The following is a 21,406-nucleotide window of genomic DNA, read 5'->3' as shown; positions in this document are numbered from 1 at the left end:
TATTATGTATATTTATATTAATATATGGACGCATACATATATTAATTATGCAATGATATTTAGAAAAAGACATATTAAAGAAAAATATAAATAATATATGCATTATATTATTTATATTTTTTTATTTTTTTTTTCAGCAGTTTTTTCATATTCATCAAATTCATGAATTATTTGTTTGTCTGAAAGAGAGGGGTTCTTTAATTCTTCATTTAATTTTTTTTCCATTTTTTTCAATTTTTTGTATTCTTTATCAATTTTATTTATTTCGTTTTTTATTTTTTCTTTATTTAAGGGTTCTTCATTATTGTTATCAGATATACTTAATAAAGATGCTTTACTTTTAGAGACTTTATTTACTGAAGTATTTTTAGCACCATTTTTGGGAGTTGCGGGTGATATATCCTTTGTTTTGGCACTACCTTTTTCTTTATTTAATCCATCATTAGTTTTATTTATATCACTCTTTTTATTATTATCTAATTTTGTGCTAGATGTTTTTATTCCTTTTTCCACTTCTTTTGTAATATTTCCTAGAGTATTTTTTGTTTCAGTTGAAACTTTCCCCGTGACATTTTTTGCAGATTTTTCAGCATTATCTATAACCTTATCAATTTTTGTCTTAACTTCATTAGCTCCCTTTTTTGCTTCACTTTCAATTTTGTTTGCACCATCCTTTACTACTTTTACAGCTTTGTCTATAGTGTTTTCTGTTTTTACTTTAACTGCTTCAACTCCCTTTTTTACTTCACTTTCAATTTTGTTTGCACCATCCTTTACTACATTTACAGCTTTATCTATGGCTTTTTCAGACTTTTCTTTAACAGATTCAATTCCCTTTTTTGCTTCTATTTTAAGTTTATCTTCATTGTCTTTTGCAGCCTTAGTGACTTTGTTTACAATATTTTCACTTTTCTCTTTAACTGCTTCAACTCCTTTTTTGGCTTCTTCTTCAAGTTTGATTGCCCCATCCTTTACTACTTTTGCAACTTTATCTATGGCATTTTCAGTTTTTTCTTTAACGATTTCAACTCCCTTTTTTGCTTCTATTTTAAGTTTATCTTCATTGTCTTTTGCAGCCTTAGTGACTTTGTTTACAATATTTTCACTTTTTTCTTTAACTGCTTCAACCCCCTTTTTTGCTTCATTTTTAAGTTTATCTACACTATTTTTACTTTCTTTCACTAATTTATTAGCAATTTTATCTCCACCTTTTTTAACACTCTTAATGCCACTTTTAGCTCCATTTTTAAGTTTATCTACACTATTTTTACTTTCTTTCACTAATTTATTAGCAATTTTATCACCACCTTTTTTAACATTCTTGATGGCATTTTTAGCTTTATTTTTAAGTTGGCTGATGCTAGATTTCCCTGCTTTTGCAGCCTTATCCGAAAAACTTTTACTTTTTTCCTTCATTGTATTAACATTCTTTTTCATTCCATCCTTTAGTTTATTAATACCATTTGAAATTTCCTTTTTGGGTTTACTAATAGTCTTTTCCGTTGCATTCTTAATGTTGCCTATAATACCATTAACTTTTCCTGATAAATTACTAATACTCATATTTTTTTTTATTTTTTTTACAGTATCAGTTTTTCCTAAATTCTTTATTTTGTTTGTACCTGCTCTTAATATGGAGCCTACAGCATCTTCTATTTTAATTACTTGAGTACGATTTATAGCGTCATCTTCATCTTCGACAAAATTACCATTTTCATCATAACCATTTTCATCCACTTCCCTCCTATAATCCTCATCTTCATCATTATAATCCTCATATTCATCATTATAATCTTCGTCCTCATCGTTATACTCCTCATCTCCATCATTATAATCTTCGTCCTCATCATTATAATCCTCATCTTCATTACTATGATCGTCACCTTCATCACCATAATCTTCACCTTCATCACTATAATCCTCATCTACATCACTATAATCCTCATCTTCATTACTATCATCTTCATCTTCATTACTATCATCTTCATCACTATAATCCTCATCTTCATTACTATCATCTTCACCTTCATCACTATAATCCTCATCCACATCGCTATAATCCTCGTCTTCGCTACTTTCTTCGTCGTCAGCGCTATAATCTTCAGACTCTTCTATATTGTCCCCAATTTCTTCGTTATTTTCTATACTTTCTTCTATTTCGTCGTCATATTCTTCGTCATCAGCCTCATCGTCCGCGTTATAATATTCATCATCGTTTTCATCGCTCTCGTCGAATGTATCATAATTTTTCATTGTATCAGATATTTCTGTAAATGATTCGATATCCCCTAAATCACTGGGTATTCCTTCCATAGTACTTAATTCTCTTGTATTATCATTGTTATTGTAATCGAAATTGTTAGAATTGTTGTATAATTTTCTAACGCTTGGTTTAAGTATATTCATATTTGAACTATTATCAAATGAATCATCTGATTTTAAATAATTTCCTTCAGTACCTTCTTGGTTACCCATTTCCGTACCCAAATTCATGATTTGCTCATTCTCTGAAACTTTTGAATCATTTTCAAATATTTTATTTTGTAAAATTAATTGTAAAAAGGATTCGCATTCTTCGTCATCTTCATCACTATTCATAAAATTCTCATTCAATGTGTTGCGTCTAGGTGATATATTAGAAAAACTATGATCATGTATTTCGCCATAACTGTTTATATTATTTTCATTTTCATTACTCATGAAAATAGAATTTATTTTATTATTTTTTTTCAGTGTGTCATAACAACTAAATACATTAATAATTGAATTTATAAAAATGTCATCGATCCCTTTTTCAATATCGATTTCATTATCGTTTTTCTCGTTTAAATTATATGATACACTTTTTAGATTTTTTCTCATAAAAAAAGAATTTTTTAGCATTTTTAGTAATTCATAAAATCCAATATTTTCCATGTATTCTTTGTTTATTCCATGATCTACGTATCTTTTGGACTGATTATTTTCGACTAGATTTTTTTTTTCATTCATTAATTTATTTTTAATAGCTATCGGTACACTTAACGTATCACTATTATCATCAAAATAACCAATAATATCATCAATAGTCTTAATGTATTCTTCGTTAGTATTTTCCGTCTCGATATCACCATTTATTAGTTCCAAATTTGATATAATGGAATCATTCGAACCCTCGGATTTATCCATATTTGCATATTCATTTTCTAGCATGGATTCTGTAGCGTTAATTTTATTTTTTGGTAAAAAAGATGTATAATCTAGACTGCTATCTATTCCTTTAAATATCTCACTTTTGTTACTTTCACTTAATTTTTCTAAATTAAGATTAAATGTGTATCTAATATAACAGTAAGTAGTAGTTGTATCCGGCAATGTTTTTTGATAAACCTTACGTAACATATGAATATCATTTTCTACGGATTCTTCAGATGAAATAACTTTCATATTATTTTTTTTTACGCCATTATTAGAGTCAGTATCATCAGCACTTGAATCTTCTAAACTTATATCATCTTCTACCACATTGCTACTTTTTAGTTTGTTAACTTGTTCTACAACTATGGCTCTCTCAAGAATATTTCCTTGAATTTTTTCAAAGGTTTTTATTTTTAATTTATTTCCACCTTGAAATATGCTTTTTTCTTTCTTTAAGTGATCATTTGATAGTAAATGATCGTTATCAAGTAGCTCTATTTTGAAATGAATTTTTTTTTCATTATTTTGTTCACAATATATTAAAGGAAAAACAACAGACAAAAGGAAAAAAAAAATCAACAACTCTTTAATATTACCCATAGTAACTCATTTACTATCTAATAATTAAAAAATCGAAAATAACAAAATTAAAAATAAAGTTGAAAAAACCAAAAGTTAAAGCACGAAAAAATAAAAACAATATTACATTTGTTGTTATGCTGAAAGCTTGAAAATAACACACAAATTAGTCAACGTTTAATTAAATCAAAAACATTGAAGTATAGACATACTATATAATCATTAATTCAAAGAATATTTCGAAAAAAATATCAGTTTATATTTGTATAATATATTCGATTAAATCATATATAATTTTTTGGTAGTAAATGTCTTGTCTTATTTCTTGCGATTTTTATTTTCTTTTAATTATTTAATTTAAAAAAAATATATTTATATTTATATTTTATTAAAAATATTTAATTTATACATTTACAAAATAAATATAATCTAGCTATTTTATTTTTTCTTTGAAAACCATTCGAAATATAAAAAATACACACAAAACCACAAAAAGATACAACATATTAGCTAGTTAGTTTTTTTTACCTGACATGTTCAGGGCCAATTAGCTTATATTTCCATTCAATGTGCCTGTCTACACAATAAATAGCTAACATATAAAATATTTTATATTTAAAAAATAAAAAAAAAACTTATATATAATAGTTAAAGTATAGTGTGCACACACATATTTTAGCTATTTCTCTATTTCCTATCTAAAAAATGCAGTATCGCTTTAGAGAGTATTACATTATTAAAATTTTTTTTTATGCGTAACAGCTGTGGTTATTTTCCAGAATAGTGCTATTTATTATTTTTTTATAGACACAACCCTTTTCCTATCAATCTATAAAAAAAAATTTCAAAGCTTTAAATTAAAGTTTGTTAAAAGCCCTAACAATTAGCTATATATACATTCCTAAATTTATTGTAAATGATTAATACCCAATTATTTTAAATGATGGAATAAGGAATGTGAGATGGCCATATAAACTTCAAATGCCTTTATATGAAAAAAACTCATAGCTGAATCATTATCTTATATTTAATTACAATGCTCCAAATAAATTATAAAAGGTTAAAATTTTTAATTTCATTGTAGTTTAATAAAATGTTCACACATTTATCTACCGTTAATCTTATTAACGACGATGAAATATAACATAGAAAGAACTATATGTTAAAAATATAAAACATTATAAAATGCATAAAAAGAAAAAAGATGTTTGATAATTTCACACATATGCAGTAATGCTATTCAGGCAACATATAAATATGCATGCATTATCAGCATAAAAATAATATGAAGAGCCTAAAATAAGTTGCGTTTTATCGTTTTACATTATGAATACTCGAACAAATTATATACACAATTTAAGGAGTTTCCATTTTTACATGCTTCATAAGGTTATAGATATTTCTTAATTACTTCTTCTGCAGATTGTTTTATCGGTGTGCCTTTATCCTTTCCTGAGGAACCAAATGCTTTGTTTTTTCCGCCACCAGAATGGCCTTCCACTGATTCCATTACTTGTTTCATAAAGGTATCTGCCTGTATTCCTTTACCTTTCAAAGAATCTCTTATTTCAAGAACACAATAAGTATTATTTTCGTCATGAATAATAAAAAAATAGCTTAAGTTCTTATTAGCCTTAGTATATGCTTGACAAACTTTTTCTAAGACTTTTTGATTTCCATTTATTTCAGTAAATAATTTTATATCCAATAAAATGTTATCCTTATTTTCTGTAGCATATAATTTACCTATACTCATTGCTTTATTAAACAATTCCTTTTGTGCATTTTTTTTTTTTTCGACAATATCTCTTTCAATTATTTCTAAATCTTCTAATATTTTATTTTTTTTAATGAGTGGCAAAAACTTATCTTCTTTTAAAATTCTTTTATAGTTTTGTACATCTGTTAATTTATCTTCATTTGGGTCATCAAAAACATGTTTATATTTAGCAACTAAATCATTAAATTTTTTGTTAATTTCTTCTGCTTTTTTATTTGTAACTGCATTGATTCGATGAATTCCCTTACCTATGCTTTCCTCTGAAGTAATGATAAATTCTTTAATATATTTTGTATTTCCAATATGGGTTCCTCCACATAATTCAATTGAACAAAGATAAGTATAATTAATATCTAAATTATTTAATACATCATCAGCATTTTTACTTATAAAAACAACATTTACTTTATCGGCATAATCTTCTTCAAAAATTGCTCGAATTCCTTTTATTTTTTTACTTTCAGTTAAATCCATAGTTTTAACTGATACATTCAATTCTTCTTTTACAATATTATTTATTTCAGTTTCAATTTTGTTTAGTACATCCATATTTATATTTTCAATGAACGAAAAATCAAATCTCAATTTTTCATCATCAACCAAAGAACCTTTCTGTTCGCAATTAAAAATTGAGCTTCCATTCGAATGATTACATGATGAGTTTCCTTCCAATTTGTTCTTAGTTTCAATAGAATTTTCTAAAGAATTCTCTTTTTTTTCACCCTTATTATCGCATTTATTTTTTTTTTGATTCACTTGATCTGTTAAAACCTTTCTTAAGGCAAAATTTAACAAATGAGTAGCTGTGTGATTACAAGCTATAAGTTTTCTTCTTTCAAAATCAACAACTGTTTCTATTGCATCGTTTTTTTTGATGTGCCCATTTAGTAGAACTCCAATATGTAATATGTAATCGTTCATCTTTTGCACATTTAATACTTGAAATTTCATGGATTCATTTTGAATAAATCCAGTATCATATATTTGTCCACCGTTTTCGTAATAGAAATTCGTTTCCTTCAAAATTAATGCGTATTTCTTTTGCTTATTTTCTATTTTTTCACATGATGAACTTTCCTTTGCTTCGTCATCAGTATGCACTATTTCGTCTAAAAAATTACCATCATAAATAATCTGAACCGATGATTTCAACCTTAAGTTATCTTTATTTTCTTCTTTACTTTTGGGGGCTTCAAAAGTATTGTTCCAATTATATTTATGATGATCTATTGTAGGTAAAACGTTGTACTTAGATTTTATTTCATGTGCCTTTTCTACTGGTAAATCGATAATTTTATTTATTTTAAAATTATTCGTATCGGAAACTAGCTGATGTTTTTTAAACAATGTATTGAATTCTTCCATATTCAATTTAACATTTTTTTCTTCACACATAATTTCGATTAAATCAATTGGAAACCCATAAGAGGTATACAAATCAAATGCATCTTTACCACTGAAAAGGTTATTATTATTGTTTGATTTTTGATGGCATTTTTTAATAATTTTATTAAATTGGTCAACACCTTTTTCCAATGTTTTGTTAAATATTAACTCCTCTTGCATGATAACATTTTTTATATAATTAACCTTTTCTTCGTTTTGTAAATCTTTAAAGCAATTTCCTAATATTTTACAAACAGAGTCAACTAATTTATAAAACCATAGTACATTGCTTTTTATATTAAAAACTTGTTTACCCACTCGAACTGCTCTTCTTATTATTCTTCTTATAACATAGTTTCGACCCTCATTACTAGGAATACACCCATCACTTATTGCAATAGTAGAACATCTGATATGATCACTTATAACTCTATATGCATAATCGATTTTATCTGGGTCCTCTTCATTAATTTTTCCTTGATAGTTAGGTATATCGTTGAAAATTTCTTTTATTTGTTTGAAAATAGGTGTAAATAAATCAGTATCATAATTACTTTGAACATTTTGTAAAATCGATGTTATTCTTTCTAATCCCATACCTGTATCAATACAAGGGGATGGTAATTTGTTCATATTTTTCTTTTCATCTTTATTATACTGCATAAATACAATATTCCATATTTCTAAAACACTTGGATCATCTTTATTTACAAGATCGGATGCATCTCTGTTACCAATTCTATCATAATGAATTTCTGAGCATGGCCCACATGGTCCTGTTTCAGCCATTTCCCAAAAATTATCTTTCATTCCAAATGGTAATATACGTTTTTCATCTAAATATTTTGACCATATTTTTTTTGCTTCTAAATCTGGTGGGCAACTAGGTAAATTTTTATCACCCCCAAAATATGTTACATATAATCTATCTGGATTTATTTTATAAACATTTGTCAATAAATCCCATGCAAATTCAATACTTTCTTCTTTAAAATAATCACCAAAACTCCAATTACCAAGCATTTCAAAAAATGTATGATGATATACATCTTTACCAACATCATCTAAATCATTATGTTTACCACCAGCTCGAATGCATTTCTGGGTATCTACACATCTTTTTAATTTACCTAAATCACTATTTTTATCGACATTTCCAAGAAATATTTTTTTAAATTGATTCATACCCGCGTTTGTAAATAATAAAGTATTATCATTATATGGTATAACTGATGCACTATCAACTACTGTATGATTTTTATTTTTAAAATAGTTAATAAAATTATTTCGCACTTGTTCTGATGTCATATATTTATATTCATTTTGTTTACCTCCTACATTTTGACCATTTATTTCACCATTTTTATCTATATGTAAATATTCACTTTCTTCATTCTCTGCATTATACCTTTTTAAATTATTGCTATCACTTTTATTCATTTTGTGTGTGGTTGTTATGAAATATTTTTTCGAATTATTTCCTTTTAATAAATAAATAAAATTAAATATACTATTAATATTATCTCTATTCAAATTATATCTGTATGTAAATTTTGTTGCAAATCCAATATTCTGCAATTTTGGGTTTATATGATTAAATACCATATAATCATTTATTTGTTCACGACTTTTTAAATACCTATCTTTTCCCCTCTTAACATGAACTGATAAATTATTTTTTTTTTTTTCATCAATAAATAAAATTTTATTAGTTAAGCAACTGTTGCTACTATTGTTTTTTTTTGTACGTAATTGATTTTTATCAGTTATTTTGAACGCCTTATTTATCCGAATTCCCAATATGACTTGCTTATTGGTGTTCAAAAATATATATAGAAACAAAATGATAAACGAACAAATAATCATATATTTCTATTAACAAAAATATGATACATGTCCGTATATATATACATATTATATATTATATATTATATACTATAACACATTTATAACTAAGAGCTTATCTATTTCACAAGTTTATAACCCCATATAAAAGGAAAAAATTCTAATATTACTATATAAAATAATTATACTCAAAAATTAATCAAATATATATGTGTTCAAAATTTGTTGCTTCATCAAAAACTTTTCATAATAAAAAATTATTGTGAAAGTATATCTATATGTAAATATAAAAAATATATGCCAATGTAAAGGGTAAAAATTATCCAAGTATAATGGCATGCCACAAAATTTTTTTTTTGATTATATTATAAAAATGTAGCTATATAGGTATATATATATTTATTTTTTTAATACCAGTATCAATGGGTATGTATTTTTTATTTCATTATTCCTAATATGTATCACATAATATAAAATTATAAACTTATTTTTATGCATCCAACAAATATGTATATTACTAATTATTTAAATATGCATGGAAGTGTGAAATCTCTGTATACAAAAAAAACGCTACGCCCCAAAAGGAATAACGCTATCAATAAAAACATACATATATTGGTACAGTATGCATAGATATATTCTTTCAATTTTTTTTTTTTTTTTTACATATCTATAACATACTGGTTTCGTAATATATATACAAAATTCAATAAGCAAATGATACATTTTTTTTATATGCTAAATATATATCCATATGAAACAAAAAATATTCTCCAATATTTTGATCAGAAAAAATACTAATTTTTTTAAATGAATTAACAGAGAAGGTTTATTAAATTTTGAATTCCTTAAATGGATAATAAATTAATGATAAATAAATGAACAATTAATTAATAAATAATAAATGCTATACATGTTATAATTATTATATATATATAGCAGAAACAATTAGATTGCCATTTTTTGGAATAAGTAGAATATAACAACTTTCTACATAATAATTTGATCAAAGTTTTTATTTTACATTTTAACTGCCTAAAATGCCTAAATCAAAGAGAAATATAACTATATCTTTAACTAAAGTTAAAAAAAAGTTAAATAAAAAAGAACTTAAAGACCAAAAATTTTCAGAACTTAAGAAGCATGCAAGCATTCAAAATATTTACATTTATGCATTAGATGTGAGAACCCATTCAAATAATAATCTCAAAAAGGTTATTGACTATTTTAAGCCATCGGGGGGAAAGTAAGAACATAAATCAATATAGAAGTATTAAAGGAATATATTATACATTTTAAACTACACCTGCCAATAAATAGCAATAATAAAAGAAAATGCCCTCAATTTTAAAGGCTAAATTTGTGATCATAAATTTTAACCAATTATTGCAAACGCATATATATACTCATTTGTTATTTGTTTATCCAAAATTCATACATTTTTAAGTATACATTACAAAGAATTTTTTAATTAATCGTATTTTTTTACAGATTTTTTATTGGAAAAAATAAATTAATGAAATTAGCTCTTGGAGATGATGAGAAACATGAAATCAAACCAAACGTTTCAAAAATAGCAGAGGTATGTCTACATGAACATATATAGTGTTGTTTTCATTTATAAATTTATGCATTATATTGGGAATAACAAAAATATACTTCTTCATATGTATTCCTATATTTTTTTTTTTGCTTCCATTCACTTTTACAGCTACTTGTAGGTAATCGAATTCTCTTAATAACAAAGGATGAGCCATTAAAGGTCATCAAATTTTTTAACGAATTTCAACCAGAGGAATATATTATACATGGAAATATATCTAAAGAAGATATTACCCTAAAATGTGGGGACGTTTTAAATGTCCCTGTTTCGATGCAAAAAGATTTACAAAAATTAAAAGTAAACTTTGATATTGTCGATCAAAAAATTATAATAAAGGAAGATAAAGTATTAGCAGAAAAAGATAAACTTGTAAGCTTAGAAAATGCTAAATTATTAAGAATGCTAAATATGAAAATCGGAAAATTTGATATTTCTGTTTTAGCATATTGGCATTTAAACAATTTTGTTTCATTGATGCAAAAGTAGTTTTATTTTTAATTCAATATGGCTACAATTCCTTCTTTTGATTTATAAATTTTAAGCACACCAATATATATTTTATTACTCAACCTTACTACCTAATTTTTTTCTTTCCTATGTTTTGTTGTTTTAAAAATTTTGACTTTGTGTATAGTTTTTTTTAATTTTTTTTTAATTAAATATTTTCTTTGCTCCCTTTAAAAGGCTAAAATTACAATATTCATTTTTTTTTATTATCTCTCATATATTGTATAAAATATTTTTTGACAATTAAATAAACTGTTATTTATTCATTTTTCAATGCATATATGCATGCATTTTTTGTACAACTTAGATTAAAAAATAATTAGTAACAAACTTTTTAATTTCACTGTAGAAATCAAATAAACAAGATGGAAAAATATACTTTCCAATTGACAAATAACACATATGCAATCACAATTTAAGAACATAATTTTATATTTTTTTAAAACAATTAAATGGATTGCATCGACAATTATGATATAAATATAAACAAAATAAAACAATGCATAAAACAAAATGATCATGTCTAAACTCATAGACAAACATACTATATGGAAGATAACCAGTGACTATTTTATTTTCACTTTTATTCATTTTATATATTTTTTTATTTAATTATTTATCATTTTTTTCTTTCAAATACATGCCATTTGCAATCCTAAAGAGTCATGACATTTTCCATTTTTAATTCCTCTTTTAATAACAGATTTAGAGAGGATATCATAGGTGGCGGACCGCATAATAAAACTTGTGTATCGCTATTTTTAATAGGCATATTTAATTTTTCATATTTTAAAACATATTTTTTTAATAAGTCTATGTTTATATATCCTATATTGTCAACTGTATCCTTCAGTGTATTATCTAAACATTTGTCTATACTATAAACTTTTTGGAAGTTTTCAAATTTTGCATCATATTCGTCAAAAACTGAAAAAAAAAAAGAGGTACATATATATATAGTGAAAACATTAATATGCATGTACGCATTATCTATTTAGAGTAAAAGTAACATATATATATTTACGTAACTATGTACACTACAAAAAAAGCTCACCTAGTTTGAGTAAAATTTCTTGCTCATTTCGGTTTGCATATATAAAGGTTATGTAAACAGGCTCGTCTTCTACATTTGTCTTTTTTGTTAATAGTAAATGATTTATTAATCGAAAAAATGGAGTCATCCCAGTACCACCAGCAATCATAACTATATGTTTTTTAATTTTAATAGATTTTGATAAATAAGAAAGTTCATTATTCCCTTTATATTCTATTAATCCATATGGACCTAATATATTTATTGTACTATTAGTTTTCAATTTATCAAGATGAGAACTCATTTTCCCACCATCAATAAATTGTTCATCTTCTTTATATATACGAATTATAAAATGAACTTGTTTTTTTTTTTTATTTATATATACAGGTGTATAACTTCTATAAATTTCTAATAAATCTTTTTCTCTATCATCATTGTTGTTCCATTTCCCTGTTACTTTTCCTTGTATATTTAAGCCATTAAATTTTATATGCTTACATATCCCCAAACCAAAATTGTCATATTCACTTGGGTAAGAAAAAATATATATTTTTACAGTATCTGTTAATGTAATTATATCATTTAATTTTAATGTTTGAATTTTTCCATTTAAAAATTTTTTATTTTCATCACTTTTATCTTTTATATCTATTTCTTCATATTCATGTTTTTTTGAATACAACATAAATAAGTCTTTCTTTTTATTCCATTTACTCTTCCCCCAAACAACTAAAATTATGGAAATAACTACAACTATTCCTGATATAAAAAAATTCGATGAAAATATCCCAACCATATTGTCAATTCGGGACTTCATAATTTTATATCTTTTCAATATATCCTTAATTTATATCTATTTTTGTATATTTAGACGAATTAATTTAATTTATAAAAGATAAAAAAAAAACAAATTATTATTACAAAAAACAACACACATATATAAATATAAATTAAAAATTTTTTATAATATAACTACAATAGTATATATACACATATGTTCTTATTAATTTATGTCTATAAAACTACACACTATTTTTTTTGCAATTTTCATATTCCTAAATGCAAATAATTTATTTTAAAACTGTAAAAGCATACATATAATTTTTTCTTCAAAATTGTTTACTTTTAAATCATATTTTTTTTTTACAATGTCGATTTATAAAAAAATATTTTTTTATTTTAGCAATCTTAAATAGTTAAACCATAAATAAAGGCAAATAAAAAAGGCTATAAAAAAAAACACATATATATAATACACCTGAGTGAAATATAAAGCATACTATTTATATAATACAAGCATGCACATATTATATCGAATAACTTATCTTTTGTTCTATTTTTTACATAGACCATTTTCATACACCTTAATATATATACATACTCCTGTTAATTTTATAACAGTATGAGAATAAGTTAATGGAATATTGTCAAACGATTTGAATAAAGTAATATATTTTTTTAATTTATATCAGTTTTTAAAATTGTAAAACAATTTAAATACTATGTTTTCAACATTAGTAAATTAAAAAACAAAAGATACAAAAAAATTCTAAATATATCATGCATATATATCTTTAATTAAATGCAACATGTGTAACGAATTTAAACAAATCTTCATATAAAAAAATGTTGGATATTTGAATTCACAAATTATTTCGGTATCCTACTTATTTGCTTTTTTCTTCTATTTTTTCTGATTAGATATAGATAAGTAAATCACCATAAATAATTGATATATTAATGAATACAACTTTTTAATAAATCTATAAATTTATTTTTGATAAAAAAATATATCATGAAGTTATACAAGATCTATATTCGGTACAACCGAATTGTTCTTATATATATTTTCTTGATAACCCATATAAGCATATATAATACATTGCCATAATTTTAAGAGCATTTTACGCTTTTATTTAGAACATTATCAATTTTATCCTTTTCTTTTTTACGTTTTCTCGATTTTTTTTTTGAATCTTTTATAAATCCAGATATTACATCCATAAATTCATCTTCTTTATCCGATTTTTTTCCATTTTCTTCCTCCTCATCAGTACCTGACAAGTTATCATCCTCATCATTTTCTAGTCGTTTTTGATTATCCAATTCTTGAGCTAATCCATCTCTTGAATCATCTTCCTCTTTTGATATTAAAATATTTTCAAACATTTTTTTAGCCTTCAAATATTTCGTTGTATTTGTATTTATAGTCTTTGTTTTTTTATATTCTTTTAATTTCATGAAATTTTTAATAAAATTATTATACATGTTTATATCATTTTCAATTAATGAATCTAATATACTTTTTTTAATTTGATCATCCCCTATTTTAAAAAAAGTAACAATTACATGGGCTCCTACATGATTAATAGCTATATTTTTATATTCATTTTTAAATAATAAAATAAATGATTTTAAATGTTTTTCATTCAATAAATTAAAAGCATTTCCAATCTTTTCACATAAAATAGATAAATTTTTATCACAACAAAAGTATAATAATATATTTCCTCTTAATTCAACATTTTTTCTTCTAAATGGTTTTACTTTATTCTCATGTTTGTTTCCATTTGAATTATTATAATAGTTATTTCCTTCTTCATAAGTCAAGCTATTTTTTCTACTATTTTTCTCACCATTTTCCCCATTATGATTATTATTTGAAAAGGCTTCTAAAAAGCTATTATAATTATCTATATCGCTATTGCTTGGCTTGTTATTATATACGAGTTTTAAAAAATCGCAAAAACGTTTAAAAGAATGTATTATAGGCATGATTGACTCTTTTGGAAAGGATAAAATATTAAGCAATATATAATATCCATTTGTATCAATTTTAATGTGATTATAAAAATTGTAATTATTTAATGTACCTACATTATTATTATCATTATGATTGTCACTATATGTTTGTTCATTTTCTATGTTAGCATCTTCAATTTTCTCTTTTTTATGATTATTATTTTCAAATATATTTAAAATTATAGGAGACAAATCATTATAATTACACATACATAAAATGCATATCCAAATAAATTTTGTAGCTCTTCCAGGATCAGATATAAAATCCTTTTGTTCTAAATTTCCATCTTTGAATATCAAACCCAAATTTTTGAGCAAGGAATTCACTAAAAGTTTACAATTCCTTTGATAGCATTGTGATAAATCGAATAAACATTTTAAAATGTTAAATTTTTTTTTTTTAATAATAATATCTATATCTATTTCTTTTATCAATAAGTCATACATTTCTTCTGTTATATATTCAAAAGACAAATAATTGTACATAACTAAACAAGAATATGCATTATCGCATATTAATTGATTTATATTTTTTAATATATATGTATTAAAAACATAAAAAGTGTGCTCGCTATTAATTTTTAAAATATTTTCAATCATTATACTTGAGGAATCTAATTTTATTAATATGTCTAACAATTGTTTTAAAGGGCTTTCTTCAAAATGTTGATTTTTTTTAGAATATTTATCAATATAATATTTTTTTGTTTTTTTTATTAAAAATATTTCACTTATTAAGTCGTCACATTCAACTTTTTTATCCTTCAATAATTCAAATAAAATTACTAATGCTGGTACTGAATATGTATTATATAAAAGAGGGCAAATTAAATGTTGATTTTGGCTTTCTACTAAATATTTATCATTTGGATTTATTTCTTCTTCATTCTTTACATTTTCATAAAAAATATATTGATATAAAATATTTTTAAATTTTTGAGATTCATTTGGATTTATTATTTCATCTTTAATTTTATCAATTATTTTTCTACAACATTCAAAGAAAAAACTGGTATTATCATCCTTGTCATTAATATTGTTAACATCATCATCCTTCATATAATTTTTACTAACATATTTCAGTTCCGTCTTTGACATACTATTACGAATTTTTGATTTTCTAAATGATATATTATTTATATTAATATTCAAATATCCCCCCAATGAATATAAAAAGGATCTTAATATATGTGTCCCACATGTATCAAAAATTAAAAAAAATAGATTGTCAACTATATTATTACCTATCTTTTTAAAATAATATGATATTTTTTTATAATCATTATTTTTTTTATTAATGTCTTCTATATATTTCTCTTCATATCTTCTAAAAAAAGTGTATAAACATAATACGGTTTGTACAAAATGGGATGCATATTTACATACAGCTAATTCAATGAAATCTGAATATACTATTTTAAAAAAGTTATTATAAATCTCTATACATTCTATACTTATATCATTATTTTTTACATTCTTCTCATTATATTTTAATAAAAAAAAACAATAATATATTAATTTTTCCAGTATTTTTGAGCATTTTACTGTTTTAACTAAAGCCTTTTCATTATATTTTATTTCATCTTTTATTTTAACTAATATACATATATCATCTTCAATATTATAAGAATCGTCTAAATTTATGTCACCAAAAACTTTATAACCTTTTTTTATATTTTCCTCTTTTAGTTCATAAACAAAATATTTTTCATATTTCTCATTCAAGATATAAGAAATGTTTATAATATATTCACTAATTTCTTCTACATTATTATTACTATATTTTCTATTTCTGTTGTTGTTATTGTGAAATTTATTATTATGCCCATTGTTGTTTCTGTTAAAATTCCTAAAATGATTGTTCCTTGGTTTTGCTTTAAATCCGTACATTTTGTTTTGAGTAACCAAAAGTACGTAATGTTTTATCAATAATCTTAATATATTTAAACAATATCTCAAAAATTGTTTGAAATATAAAATTTAATCCATTTTCTTTAAAATAAATCTAATATTCTTCAAAATAACTTAACTTCCTTTATTCATCTCGAAAAAATTGAAAATTTTTCATACATATATATTTGTAAATATTTTTTCCAACTTCAATGTTGTTTTATTTGCAAATATACCATATATTTTATTTTTTTTTAACTAACATAATTTACTTCATTTACATTTTTAATATCACTATTTTTCAAAATTATTTAAAACAACAATTTAAAAAATATTATTTTAAGAAAATTGTCAAAGATATTATGCATATGCATATATATTTTTTTAAATAATTTATTTACCCTCTTTTTTTGATGGCGTTTTATTTTTTCCACTGATTATTATTCCCATATATACAATATATAAAAAATGGCTTATATCATTCTAAAAAATATACAATTGAAAAAATATAATTTTTTAACTATATAAATATTCAATAAATTAAATTTTTTATAATATAATTCTCTACTTTCCCATATTTATGATCAATATACTTGTCCTACACCATTCCTAAAAAATGTCAGAATATTTTTTTCGCAACTTTTAATCCTTATTTATGGTGAAAATTTGAAAATAAAAAAAATTGTAATACTATAAATTATATATTTTTGAATGTCATATTTAATAAAAATAAAAAGAACAAGTCATAAAAATGTTTAATATGTATGCCATTATTGGGACAAAGGTTAATACTGTTATTTCGTATGTATGTATGTATGTATGTATGTAAAACGGGAAATTCTGTGATAAAATAATCATAACATTATTAGTAACATTATAATTGTTTGGATGTCTAAAAAGTTTTATTATTCTATTGTAAATAATAAAAAATAGGAATATTTAACTCATCAAAATTTTGTCCTTTTTTCTACACAAAAACAAACGGTGCACTCTTTTTTAACTTCCCCATAAGATCCTATACTTATGTTTTAACACGAAATTAGCATCTTCCCATTAAGAATAATAAAAATTATTTTATTAAAAATTTATACATTATAAAATTAGTACATAAACAATATGATGCATATTTAAATGTGATTAGAAATAATGTTAGTGATCATATAATATTAAAATGTATAGTAATAAAAAAGTATATCTTTTTGCGTATTTTTTATTTCTTCTTTTTCTATGTTTTCAAACAAGTTCTTGTATATATCCAGGAAATAATTATATTTCAGAGTTATTAAAATTAGGGATTTTTGATAAAAATACCATGAAAATAAAAAATGAAGTATATCAAAGTATCGATAAGACACATCAAATATTTTCATCTTGTAAAACTTGTATAAAGTTAATACAACTATTAACAAAAATTATTAAAAATAAAAAAGAAAATTATATTGATATTGCTATTGAAGAAACTTTAGAAATAAATCTATGTAACCCACAATTATGGAAACAATATTTTAATTATGATGAATTACTATATAATGAATATGTTATAGATAATTGTAAATATACTCATAAATTAGTTAAAGAATATATTGAGGATAATATATATAAATTATATAAAAATGAAAAATTGTTTTATGAGCATGTCTGTGTAAAAATTCATCATATATGCAAAAAAGCTATAGAAGAAGCTCAAAATAATTCTAATAATAGTTTCAAAATCAAACTTATGTATGATTTGTATTCCCAATATTTAGTCGACCATGTAAAGTTTAAACATTTTTAACACTTTTTAAATCTGTAAATAATGTATTCCTTCGTTTGTATACTTATTTAACTCGTATATTTATTGTTTCCTTATCAATATTTGTCAAACTATTCTGCATTTTTTTTTAATATTTTATAGGACAATTATAATATAACCCCAAATGGAATACCATACAAAATAATAGAAAAATATAAAAACAATAATAAAGAAAATATTAATAAAAATAGTTATATAATAATTCAATCTCAAATAAAAAATATGAGTCAAATAAAAATATACGACGACTTCAAAAGTGAACACTTCAGGGTTATTAAAATGAATAAGGTAAGATATTCTAATCTTATTTGAAAACTTAGCAAATGTCTAAAATATTATATCATATTTATAATTTTATCATTTCACTATTATTCTTTTACCTCAATAGTTAAATGATGAGGTTGCTGAATTGTTCCTCAAAGTTGGAGTACAAACTATGTTCACCTTCATTTTTTATAGCCAATTTGAGGGAAATGGTAAGAACAAAAATATGCACACATATACGACCAATACTAAGAAAAAGTATGTCATTTTTTAAACCGTTTTTTTTTTTTTTTTGATTTTTCAAAGGACAAATATCAAATGATTCTATATTAGATATAAAAGTTGTAATTTACGATGCAATAAATAACATTGAGGATCTGGTTCCGAAGAATTATAAAAATAAGTTAGTGAACAATGACGAAACATTTTTATTATACAAATAAATGTTTTTATATTTTGCAAAAGAAATAGAATCACAAGAAAGACATAAAAAATGCTATGCATAATTGCGCATATTTTCATAGGATATTTCCATTAATAATTTTATAAAATGGTATTTTCATTTTTCTTAATTATTTCAACTTCCCAAAAGAAGGTTTAATCGCGTAATGACTCTTTCCTCTAAGTCGGTATATAAATTGTTAGCCTATAAATGGAATGAAACAGAAAAATATAAACCCTCCAATATATACATAATGAAAACTAGCTCCTTGATCATTTACTTATTTATGCACATAACTATCCTTAGATAAGTGTACAATATTTACAATAAAGAAAATAACAATTTTATGTATGATTATGTATAGTACCTTTTTTATGATCTGCTCTTTGGATGTGTCTTTTTCGAAATTTTTTTTTTTTTGGGCTTCACAATTTTCACAAAATTTTGTTGGGTAGCTAGATTTTTTTTTAATACTATTAAATACCTTTTGTAAATTTTTATCTGTTTTATATTTATTAACTTCAAAAATGTTGAGATTTTTTGTGATGCTATATTTATCCAAATAATTTTGAAACTCTTTTTCAAAATTATCATTATTTTTATTTTCAAAATTGGTTACACTTCCTACATTAACTATTATAGAAGGAAAATACAAAATTATAAATAAGTGATATAAAAAATATAGTTTATTTATATAAACAAATAATAAAGCCAATTTAAAAAGGGAAATATATATTATGTGTATTTTCTCTTTTTATATGAGCATACGTTTTACTAAATCCTTGACTCGGTTCATCTCTTCAACATTTTCAAAATTGTAAAATTGGATATTGTCATTTAACTTTTCCATACTCCTAATATCATAACATTTGTCATCAAATATATCAAGGTCAAATATTTGATTAGTTTGACATTCAAAATTTATTTTATAAATTGGATTAAATATAAATTTATAAAATGCAAATTTTTTAAAAAAATTATTCATTGAATATTTAATTAATAATTTGGTGGATGAATATGAAAAAATTTTAATATAATTTGGTTTTCTATTAATAGAATGTTTTAAAATAATATTTTTAAATTCTAAAAAAAGATTTATTATATTTTCATAACCATTTACAAGCTTTAAAAATATATATTTTTGTATAGACAAAAATGTAGATATTTCACGAATAGACAAATTTATTCCTATACAATAAATTAATATATTATAGAATAAATCCGTTACTATTTTTTTCATTTTTCTTTTTTTTATTTTATTTATATTATATAATGATAAATCATATAAACAAGTTGTAGTCTTTTTTTCCATCCAAACATTTCTAAAACATTCTTGATCATTTTCCATTTCTTCAATTGTAGGCTCATTGTTTATTCCGACAGGTAAAAAGTTATTAATTCTTAAAAATGTTTTTTTTGTCTTTTCAGTTATTTTTATATTATTCTCTCCAAAATCCATCTTCAACTTTTTCATCAAAACTTTTTTTTGCTTTCTTTTATTACACATTGTTATAATTTTCCGCATATCTTTTTTTTTAATATCTATGTAGGTAAAAAATTTTACATGATTTTCTTCCATTTTAGACAACTATATAAATATCTATAATCCTTTGTATGTATTTGAAAAAGCTATCTGAAAAGGTATATCATTCGATTTGCTAATATATAAATACTTGTAATATTACTCTCTATATTTCCAAGATAAATAAAAAAAATATATATTATTTGCCTTCCTACATTACATACACAATTATATAAATTTTTCATACCATTTTTATCACGTATTTAAAGAATTTATACTAATTTATTTCTCAGTCATAAAATAATCATAACATATCCTACATTTTTATATTTGCACTTTGTTTGAACACTCTCCTAACGTCCCAATCTTTATACATTTAAAATAAAATAAAAATGCACTAGTAAAATAGTTCACAAAAATATTAATTAAATTTATTATAGAAAAAAAAGAAAGTCTTAAAATTATGATACGTAAGTATTCATATGCAAAAATTGAAAAAATTGCAAAAATGTTTTAATAAAACTAATGTGCGTATTTTCATATGTAGTGTTTATTTTTTATGGCCAAACAATAAATACACACACACAAAAAGCTAAATAAATAAACATATATAGGGATAAAAAAGACGTAATTTTAAGCATAATATTATAAATGTGGTTATATCTTCTCATAAAAAATTAGGGAAATAAAATTAATATCAAATTTAATGATTTTGAATTAAAAAAAAAAAATCAATCACATTTTAAACTTAAAAATTTATATATAGTAGCTTGCTTAA

At 23.0% G+C, this 21,406-nt stretch overlaps 7 protein-coding genes across 7 annotated transcripts; 2 read left to right on the top strand and 5 right to left on the bottom strand.

Moving 5' to 3' along the window:
- Window positions 1-111: 111 nt before the first annotated feature.
- On the bottom strand, window positions 112-3,777 carry PVVCY_1104470 (secreted ookinete protein, putative; the record flags this gene model as incomplete). The annotated part of the gene is made up of 1 exon (XM_008625932.2): window positions 112-3,777. One exon carries the CDS (start codon window positions 3,775-3,777, stop codon window positions 112-114), a length of 3,666 nt encoding a protein of 1,221 aa, XP_008624154.2.
- A 1,369-nt stretch (window positions 3,778-5,146) lies between these two features.
- PVVCY_1104460 (alanine--tRNA ligase, putative) lies at window positions 5,147-8,788 on the bottom strand (the record flags this gene model as incomplete). Its single annotated transcript, XM_008625933.2, has 1 exon — window positions 5,147-8,788. The coding sequence occupies one exon, from the start codon at window positions 8,786-8,788 to the stop codon at window positions 5,147-5,149; it is 3,642 nt and encodes a 1,213-aa protein (XP_008624155.2).
- A 1,019-nt stretch (window positions 8,789-9,807) lies between these two features.
- On the top strand, window positions 9,808-10,856 carry PVVCY_1104450 (ribosome biogenesis protein MRT4, putative; the record flags this gene model as incomplete). Its single annotated transcript, XM_008625934.1, has 3 exons — window positions 9,808-10,013; window positions 10,259-10,349; window positions 10,479-10,856. The coding sequence occupies 3 exons, from the start codon at window positions 9,808-9,810 to the stop codon at window positions 10,854-10,856; spliced, it is 675 nt and encodes a 224-aa protein (XP_008624156.1).
- A 676-nt stretch (window positions 10,857-11,532) lies between these two features.
- Window positions 11,533-12,730, bottom strand: PVVCY_1104440 (NADH-cytochrome b5 reductase, putative; the record flags this gene model as incomplete). Its single annotated transcript, XM_008625935.1, has 2 exons — window positions 11,533-11,804; window positions 11,932-12,730. The coding sequence occupies 2 exons, from the start codon at window positions 12,728-12,730 to the stop codon at window positions 11,533-11,535; spliced, it is 1,071 nt and encodes a 356-aa protein (XP_008624157.1).
- Window positions 12,731-13,806: 1,076 nt separating this feature from the next.
- PVVCY_1104430 (conserved Plasmodium protein, unknown function) lies at window positions 13,807-16,605 on the bottom strand (the record flags this gene model as incomplete). Its single annotated transcript, XM_008625936.1, has 1 exon — window positions 13,807-16,605. One exon carries the CDS (start codon window positions 16,603-16,605, stop codon window positions 13,807-13,809), a length of 2,799 nt encoding a protein of 932 aa, XP_008624158.1.
- Window positions 16,606-17,776: 1,171 nt separating this feature from the next.
- PVVCY_1104420 (conserved Plasmodium protein, unknown function) lies at window positions 17,777-19,107 on the top strand (the record flags this gene model as incomplete). Its single annotated transcript, XM_008625937.1, has 4 exons — window positions 17,777-18,361; window positions 18,503-18,688; window positions 18,789-18,876; window positions 18,971-19,107. The coding sequence occupies 4 exons, from the start codon at window positions 17,777-17,779 to the stop codon at window positions 19,105-19,107; spliced, it is 996 nt and encodes a 331-aa protein (XP_008624159.1).
- Window positions 19,108-19,241: 134 nt separating this feature from the next.
- Window positions 19,242-20,685, bottom strand: PVVCY_1104410 (conserved Plasmodium protein, unknown function; the record flags this gene model as incomplete). Its single annotated transcript, XM_008625938.1, has 3 exons — window positions 19,242-19,310; window positions 19,474-19,739; window positions 19,875-20,685. 3 exons carry the CDS (start codon window positions 20,683-20,685, stop codon window positions 19,242-19,244), a joined length of 1,146 nt encoding a protein of 381 aa, XP_008624160.1.
- Window positions 20,686-21,406: the final 721 nt, after the last annotated feature.

The sequence above is a fragment of the Plasmodium vinckei genome, assembly GCF_900681995.1.
Source record: "Plasmodium vinckei vinckei genome assembly, chromosome: PVVCY_11".
NCBI lineage: Eukaryota > Apicomplexa > Aconoidasida > Haemosporida > Plasmodiidae > Plasmodium > Plasmodium vinckei.
This window is presented reverse-complemented; position numbering and strand designations above follow the sequence as displayed.